Below are 9634 nucleotides of genomic sequence, written 5' to 3'. Positions count from 1 at the left end.
CCGCCAGCCGTCTGGTTAGCAGGCAAGTGTCTTAGCCACTATGCTACCAGAGCTCCTATGTTTATACTTAAAAAAAAGAAAAAAAAAAAAAAAAACCCAAAACCAAACTCACTGCTGTTGAATCGCATCCGACTCATAGCAACCCTTCCTTGGGTTTCCGAGGCGGTATCACTATGCAAGTAGATCGCCCAATCTTCCTTCCAAGAATTGGCTGGTGGGTTTGAACCACCAGACTTCTGGTTAGCAGTCAAATGCCTTAGGCACTATGCCACCAGAGCTCCCACTTACATTTCCAGGGAACCCAAAATCATTAAATTAATAACTAATTAGATTAAAATGGACTGAATTCTTAGCATGCCATCATCAATCATGGATATTTTCTAATTTTGATATATAATATTCCAAATAAAAATATGTTATTTGTTTCATTTCTATTTTTATTTAGGCTTCATTAATTTTTATACATGTAGCACTAGTCCAATTATTTTAAACATTGGTAATTTTTCAGATTTCCTTGCTTTAGTTTTGTGTAGATTATAAAAAATGTTCTATTATTTCAGCTTCTAATACTATCACCAAAGTTAAAATTCTAGTATTAACATTATTATTTGTACACTTTTACATGAAATATGCAGCACACTGAGACAAAAGTAGATTTGGTGATTAAAATGAACTATTTACTTTATGTGGACACAGCCAGAAAGTAGCAGTTAATTAATCCAACATGGACCTTAAGTCACAACATGTGAACTTAAGTCACAGATATCTGATTAAGGATATACTTACATCTGCCAGTTCCTTGATTTGGTTTGATGACACATCAAACGTGTCAAGTCTTTGAAGGCAAGGCAAGTGATATAATACATGTGTGGAATAATTACACAGCAGACAAACTGGATTGGCTTTATACTGAGGATCATTCAGGGATAAATCCTTTAAGTGATGCAGCCTGGTTAAGTTAGTGAGGTCCTAAAACAGCAATGATTATGTTTGTGACTGTCCATTCCTAAAGGAGGCATTTCAACACTTCACATTATCCCTAATCTAATCTAATGCACTCTAATTATGTGCTTACACATATTAAAGTGATTTAGACAGGTAGATTAACAATAAATAGCAAACTCTTTCAAGCTGTGCATTATATTATAGAGTGTGTGCTAAACATTTGTTCCAACTAGAACCCTGGAGACAATCACTTGAGGTCATGTATGCGTGAAAACAATTTTGTCCCTATGCACAATTCCTTTTGCTAACAATTTCCCCAATGGAATTTCTGGTTTCCTGCTTCCTTCACCCCTATTCCCCATACGTACCACTTAGGAACACTGCTCTCCATTTTTCTCTGCTTCCAGATCTTCTATACCTACTGAAGGCTATGGGTCCCCTGTTCTATTATGAACAATCATCATCTTCTCTGGGAACCTTCTTTCATCCCCCAAGGTTGTGGCAGATTCTCCTCCTATGAGCTCTCTTAGCCTCTGGTCTTAGCTTTGTTACATAATTTATCATATGCTATTGACATGTGATTGTGCACACCCAAGCCTATAACCCAAGGGTCTGTATGGGCTTTGGTCCTAGATCTACCAATTAGGAGTGTTTTTTAAAATGTTTTTTTTTTTTTTTTAAAAAAAAGAAAGTCAACAGAGAGCATGCTCCTGTTGTTGTGAGTTGTTGAGTCACCTCTGACTCATAGCACCCTATGTACAACAGAAGAAAACACTGCCCAGTCCTGCGCCATCCTCACAACCCTTGGTATACCTGACCCCATCGTTGCAGCCACTATGTCAATCCATTTCGTTGAGGGTCTTCCCCTTTGTGGTAGTTGTTGTTAGGTGCCGTCAAGTCAGCTCCTACTCATAGTGACCCTATGTACAACAGAATGAAACACTACCTGGTCCTGTGCCAGCTTCAAAATCCTTGCTATATCAGAGCCCATCACTGCAGCCACTGTGTCAATCCATCTTGGTGAAGGCCTTCCCCTTTTTTGTTGACCCTCCACTTTACCAAGCATGATACTGTTCTCAAGGAAATGTGTTCTGGTTACCTAGTGCCACTCTGACCAGGAATATACCACAAATGGGATGGCCTTAACAAACAGGAGCTTATTCTCTTATAGTTCAGGAGGCTAGAAGTCCAAGTTAAAAGTGCCTGGCTCTAGGGGCTGGGGGAAAGCCCCTCATCCCTGGGGTCCAGCTCTGCCTCCTGCTCCCAGCCCACTGTAGCTAGAAGCATTTCTTCACTCAGACAGCTACTGTCTGCTGAGGTTGACAAGTAAAAAGGCACAGTCCCGATGTTACCAAACCAAACAACAGGCCATTAATCTAAGTCCATTTTACGTCCCAAGGTCAGCAGAGCAGGGTAGGCTGTTGAACAATGACACTACACACAAGGTCCAAGTGTGCCATAAGCTAGAGACCATTCCCAAAGCTACTGCTTATATACAGGAAGCAGACCACATCTCAAAGGCAGCTACTCAGCTGCTTATATGGTAGATGCCACCATGGAGGTGATTGCCATTCTCATCATGGGGAATAACTACCAACGGCTGCCCAGCCACTCAACCAGGCCCAGCCAAGTTGACACACAAACATAACCACCACAACTCCACCCCTTGTCAACTTGGCACCTGTACAGATCTTCAGTGGGTGGTATCTGTACAGGTCTCCTCCACTGGGTGGCTCCAGTCCCCTAGTTCCTGAGTGGCAACCTTACCCCCTTGGCCTGATAGCCCCATTCCTTTCCTTCTTGGGCATGGAAGCCCTGCCCCCTCACTCTTGGGCAGCAGCTATGGCTCCATCCCACTGGCTCACATGAACGCACAGCCCCACACTCCAGAACCAAGTTGGTGAAGGCCTGGCTCTTTGATACCTAGGGGGCTGTGGTGGTTCCACCTCCAAAGGCTATGGTCCTACACTTTCAGGCTGAGGCAGCTCTGCTTCCATTTCCGTGGTCTCTCTGCTTCAGCTGATTAATGCTGAAGGCAACCCACTCTGCTGGAAAACTTCCTGCCCCAAAGCACTGTTTTCTTGCTCCATGGGCCGGCCAACCTGCTACTCCATTTTTGCTGGTCTCTTCTACCAATTAATGCCTGAAGGCAACCCACTCCTCCAGGAAGCCACCTACCCAGTGGCACCTGGCTTTCTCCTCCGTGGGCTGGTAAGCCTGTTGCTGTTTAATGCTGGCCTCTAGGCTCTGCTACTGCCATCTCACATGCTGGTCTTTCTGCTAGTACCTCTCTGTCAGTTTCTTGGCTCTGTTTCTGCCATCTCTCATGCCATATGCTGGGGTCTCTCTGCCAGGCTCTCAGGTCAAGGACTCACTCCACTCCTGTTTCCACATTTTAGGTATCTGTCAGAGCAGTACTCCACTCCTGGTACCAAATGTGTTAGACTGGGTTCTCTAGAGAAACAAAACCGGTAAAGCTCATATAGAGAGAGAAAGAGAAATTTATCTTAGGAAAATGCTCAAACACTTATAGAAGCTGGCAAGTCCAAAGTTCTTGGATCAAACATCAAATTTTCCCGACTCATGCAGCCGCAGGGACTGAGGACCGCAAGGCTGGCAGGCAGTACACCAGCTGTTGACTCCAACGAATGATGAATCTAAGATCTCCAGGCTGAATGTTGGATTGTTCGCTTACAGACAGTTGTTGGCAGCACAACAGAATCCCGATCCACAGAAGAGTGTCTCTTGTCCCATGATGTCCATAAATATACTGGAAGCAGGCCACACCCTTAGGGAAACTCCCTTTCAATGGATTGGCTGCTCAAAATATATACATCTGATTCCATCATTGGAACAACCCACATCACAATTGCTTAAACCACACAGAATTGTGGTCCAGCCAAGCTGACACATAGCTCCAAGTATCACAGAACGGTACCTTCTGACAACATGACCAAAGTAGGTGAGATGAAGTCTGTTCATTCCCGCTTCCAAGGAGCATTCTGGCTGCACTTCCTCCAAGATAGGTTTGTTAGTTCTTTTAGCAGTCCATGGTACTTTCAGTATTCTTTGCCAATACCACAACTCAAAAGCATCAACTTTTCTTTGGTCTTCCTTATTCATTGTCCAGCTCTCACATGCATACGAGGTGATCAAAACCACCATGGGTTGGGTCAGGTGCACCTTAGTCTTCAAGGAGACATCTTTGCTCTTCAGCACTTGAAAGAGGTCCTTTGCAGCAGATTTGCCCAATGCAATACATCATCTGATGTCTTGACTGGTGCTTCCATTGGTGTTGACTGTAGAAGCAAGGAATATGAAGTCTTTGACAACTTCAATCTTTTCTCCATTTATTGTGATGCTGCTTATTGGTCCAGTTGTGAGGATTTTTGTTATCTTTCTATTGAGGTGTAATCCATATTGCAGACTGTAGTCTTTAATCTTCATCAGTAAGTGCTTCAAGTCATCCTCACATTCAGCAAGCAAAGTTGTGCCATCTGTGTATCGCAGATTGTTGAAGAGACTTCCTCTGACTCTGATGCCATGTTCTTTTTCATATAATCCAGCTTCTTGGATTATATGCTCAGCATACAGATTGAGTAAGTATGGTGAAAGGATACAACCCTGACATACTCCCTTACTGATTTTAAACCATGTAATATCCCCTTATTCTGTTCAAATGACAATATCCTGGTTCATGTACAGGTTCCTCATGAATACAAGTATGTGTTTTGGAATTCTCATTCTTCTCAATGTTATCCACAATTTTTTATGATCCACATAATTGAATGCTTTTGCATAGTCAATAAAGCACAAGTAAACATCTTTCTGGTATTCTTTGCTTTCAGCTAAAATCCATCTGACACCAGCTATGAAATCCCTTGCTCCACATCCCCTTCTGAATCCAGCTTGCATTTCTGGAAGTTCTCTGTCACTATACTGCTGCAACCCTTTTTAAATTATCTTCAGTAAGATATTACTTGCATGTGATATTAATGACATTGTTCAATAATTTCCATATTCTGTGGATCACCTTTCTTTGGAATGGGTACAAATATGGATCTCAGGCAATCAGTTGGCCATGTAGCTGTCTTCCAAATCTCTTGCCATAGCTGAGTGAGTGCCTCCAGTGGGGCATCCGTTTGTTGAAACATCTCAATGGGTATTCCATCAATTCCTGGAGCCTTGTTTCTAGCCAGTTCCTTCAGTGCAGCTTCGACTTCTTCCTTCAGTACCACTGGTTCTTGATCATATGCCACCTCCTAAAATGGATTAAGATCAACCAATTCTTTTTGGTGCAGTGACTCTGTATATTTCTTTCATCTTCTTTTGCTGTTTCCTGCATCATTCAATATTTTGCCCATAGAATTTTCAATATTGCAACTTGAGGCTTGAATATTTTCTTCAGTTCTTTCAGTTTGAGAAATGCTGAGTGTGTTCTCCCCTTTTGGTTTTCTAACTACAGGTCTTTGCACATTTCATTACAATTGACTTTGTCTTCTTGAGCTGCTCCTTGAAATCTTCTGTTCAGCTCTTATTATCTTGTTGATTCTTCCATTTGCTTTAGCTACTCTCCATTCAAGGACAAGTTTCAGAGTCTCTTCTGACATACATTTTGGTGTTTTCTTCTTTTCCTATCTTTTTAATGACCTTTTGCTTTCTGGAAAATGTTCTGGAAAATGTTTCATGGGTGATGTTTTTGATGTCATCCCACAATTCCTCTGTTTTTTGGTTATTGGTTTTCAACACATCAAATCTATTCTTTAGATGGTCTCTAAATTCTGGAGGGATATAACCAAGGTCATATTTTGGCTCTCATGGACTTGTTTTAATTGTCTTCACCTTCAACTTGAACATGCATATGAGCAGTTGATGGTCTGTTTCACAATCAGCTCCTGGCCGTGTTTTGGCTGAAGGTATTGAGCTTCTCCATTGCCTCTTGCCACAAATGTAGTCAATCTAATTCCTGTGTACTCAACTCCATCTGGTGAAGTCCACATTTATAGCCACCATTTGTGTTGTTCAAAATGGTATTTGCAATGAATAAGTCATTGGTCTTGCAAAATTCTATCATGTGATCTCCAGTGTTATTTCTATAACCAAGGCCATATTTTCCAACTACCAATGCTTCTTCTTTGTTTCCAACTTTTGTATTCCAGTCACCAGTGATTATCAACACATATTGATTTCATGTTTGGTCAATTTCAGACTGCAGAAGTTGGTAAAAATCTTCAATTTCCTCATCTTTGGCTTTGGTGGTTGGTGCATAAATTTGAATAACAGTAGTATTAACGGGTCTTTCTTGTAGGCTATGGATATTATTCTATCACTGACAGCACTGTACTTAAGGATAAATCTTGAAACATTCATTGTGATGATGAATGCCATGCCATTCCTCTTCAATTTGTCATTCCCAGATGGTAGATCATATGGTTGTCTGATTCAAAATGGCCCAAACCAGTCCATGTCAGCTGACTAATGCCTAGGTTATCAATCTTTATGCATTCCATTTCATTTTTGACAACTTCTAATTTTCCTAGATTCATACTTTGTACATTCCATGTTCTGATTGTTAATGGATATTTGCAGCTGTTTCTTATTTTGAGTTGTGCCACATCAGCAAATGGAGGTCCCAAAAGCTTTACTCTACCCACATCACTAAGGTTGACTCTACTCTGATGAGGAAGCTCCTCCACAATCATATCGAGTGCCTTCTGACCTGAGGGGCTCATCTTCCGGGACTATATCAGACAATGTTTTAGGGCTATTCATAAAGTTTTCCAGTAATATATCAGACAGCATTTCACTGCTATTCATAAGGTTTCCACTGTCCAATCCTTTGAGAAGTAGATGGCCTCTTCCTTCTTCCAAGTCTGTCTTAGTCTAGAAGCTCCATTGAAACCTGTCCACCATGGATAGCCCTGCTGGCATATGAAACATCGATGGCATACCCTCCAGCCTCACAGCAACATGCAAGCTACCACAGTACAACAAACTTGACCCTTTGTGGTAGTTAAGGTTATATGTCAACTTGGCTGGGCCTGGTTTTGAGTGGCTGGGCAGCTGGTGGTAGTAATTCCCTATGATGAGACTGGTGATCAACTCCATGGTGGAATCTGCTGTGAGCAGCTACACAGCTGCACAGCTGCTTTAGGGACGTGGTCTGCTTCCTATATATAAGGAGAAGCTCTGGGAATGGTCTGTAGCTTATGGCATGCTTGAACCCTGCATGTAGTCACGCCATTGTTCAGCAGCCTGCCATGATACCCTGCTGATCCTGGGACTTTTTTTGGACTTGAATAAATGGCCTGCTGTGTGGTTTGGTAGTATCAGGATTGTGTCTTTTCATTTGTCGACTTTGCATTTGTCAGCCTCAGCAGCCAGCAGCTGCCTGAGTGAAGAAATGCCTCCAGTTTCAGTGGGCTGGGAACAAAAGGCAGAGCTGAAGCCCAAGGTTGTGGGCTTTCACCCAGCCTCTAGAGACTAGCACTTTGAACTCAGACTTCTAGCCTCCAAAACTGTAAGAGAATAAACTCCTGTTTGTTCAGGCCATCCCATGTGTTGTATATTCTTGTCAGAATATACACTAGGTAATCAAAGCACCCCTTTTCTCTGACCCTCCACTTTACCAAGCATAATATTCTTCTCCAGGGAATGGTCCCTTCAGGCATATGTGGCCCCAAAAGCAAAAAACCAAACCCATTGCCATTGAGCCAATTCTGACTCATAGGAGTCTATGAAAGCACAAAATCTCATTGAAAACTGGTGTGTGGTGGTGTGAGGTACTTGGTGTGGCTAGAAGGTTGGCACAGAAGTTCTTCCTTCTCTAGCCTCCTCATGACTCTTCCTCACTCTGTCCCAACCACACAGGATTGATAGTCCTTTGAATTTGCCATGCTCCTTTCCACCATTTAGGACCTTCACACATTTAACTTTTGCCTGGAATGCTCTTTCCCTAGGTACTTCCCAGTCATGTTTCATATATTATTTATCATTACTTCCTGCATATATTATTTATCATTACTTCCCCAAAGATGTTTTGTCTTGACTTTCTAAACAAGGCTAGTTCGCCCTTTGCTATGCTCCCACAGTACTCTGAATTTATCTTTCATAGTTCCCTCTGATCTCTTTTACAATGTAAACATATTTAAGCATAACGCTTTGTTCAAATTTCACATTATTTTCTTGGGATAGATTCCCAAAAGGGAAACTGAGATCAAAAGATACAAACCCCTTTAAAGGATTTGGTATATATTGCCTAAGGAGCCCTGATGGTCCTATGGGTAAGTGCTTGCTGCTAACTGAAAAGTCAGCAGTCTGAACACACAAACTGTGGGAGAAAGATGTGGAGTTTGCGTCTGTAAAGACTGCACCTTGGAAACCCTATGGAGAAGTTCTACTCTGTGCTACAGGGTTGTATGAGTCTGAATTCACTTGATGGCAATGAGCTTATATGTTGCATAAACATTTCCTAGAGAGCTCTACCTGTTTGAACTTCCATCAACAGTATATAAATGTCTATATCGCCCAGTCTTGCTAGCACTGACTATATGTCTATAAAATATCTTGATTATTTAAAATATGGTTAGTAAAACGTTACATCATATTTATATTTACATATATTTATGTTATATTTTGTTTATTTGCAATGATACTGCAAGTTCTTTTATAAATTTAGTAATAGTTGTATAGAGTTCAATTCTATGAATTATCTGCTCATTTGTCTTTTTTCTACTGGTGTCTTAGAAAAATTTTTTCATGGACTTAAAAAGACCCTTAATGGAATATTAATCCTTAGGTTACTATATTCACTGAAAATATAACTTCCCAGGCATTTTTCCCCCTTTAACTTTATTATGTGTTTAACAGACAAAAGTTTTACATTTTTAAATTTCAAATACTCAAAAGTATTTAAATTTCCAAAATTCTTCAAATACTTGAAGATTCAGTATATCATGATCTGGTAGAACTTACAGGGAGAATGCTGAATATTAATTAATTAATTAATTAACTACTCATTCATTCATTCATCTATTACTGGCTATTACCTATGCTACGGACCCACTTCCTGCTACTACTGTCTGAGTGTCTCTGGTTTTCATCATCGTTTTTTGTACACATATCCAGTCTGTGGTCATCTATGACTCTCTGATAGCCTCAATGTTGGAAAAGGCAATTCATCATAGGCCCTGAATATCCTTTCACTTTCTTGTTGGGTATGCCAAGAATGTAAGGCATGAATGCTCTTTATTCATCTCTCGAGGCTGTGTTTGCAATAAACAACCTACAGGAATAAAGTAATGTCTCTCCTCACTTTCCACAAAGTGAAGGCTTGCTTCTGCTTGTTATCAAAGAAGTAGTTCCCCAAGCTCACTGTTACTTGGTTGCAGACCCACCAGAATTATCCTCATGGGACTTGGGGGCATGTGGGAACAAAGCAAATTAATATCATGTTCAAGCTGCATGCTTTGTCACTACTAATAAAGGCCTCTGTCTCTGACTCAGGAGTCTTGTTTCTTCTACAAGCATCCATGAAATAGTAATAGGATAGCTTGTTAGCTTGCCAGTAGGGCAAATTCCCAGATTCTTCATAATTCTTTTTTTTTTAAATTTTATTTTGATTTGGGTGAAGATTTACAGAGCAAATTCACTTTTCATACAGCAGTTCACATATACTTTGTCTCATGTC

General features: G+C 41.0%; 1 protein-coding gene across 1 annotated transcript in view; it reads right to left on the bottom strand.

Moving 5' to 3' along the window:
• LRRC9 (leucine rich repeat containing 9) overlaps positions 1 to 9634 on the bottom strand; it is a 161127-nt gene that overhangs the window by 130904 nt on the left and 20589 nt on the right. Inside the window, exon 6 of the mRNA XM_042782087.1 lies at positions 787 to 969. Within this exon, the coding sequence (XP_042638021.1) occupies positions 787 to 969 (183 nt within the window). The remainder of the gene's footprint in view (positions 1 to 786; positions 970 to 9634) is intronic.

Source organism: Orycteropus afer, unplaced genomic scaffold, assembly GCF_000298275.1.
Source record: "Orycteropus afer afer isolate SDZICR_OR568_19922 unplaced genomic scaffold, OryAfe1.0 scaffold00237, whole genome shotgun sequence".
Classification (NCBI taxonomy): Eukaryota; Metazoa; Chordata; class Mammalia; order Tubulidentata; family Orycteropodidae; genus Orycteropus; species Orycteropus afer.
Note: the sequence above shows the minus strand (reverse complement) of the source record. Positions and strands in the feature narration are given on the sequence as shown.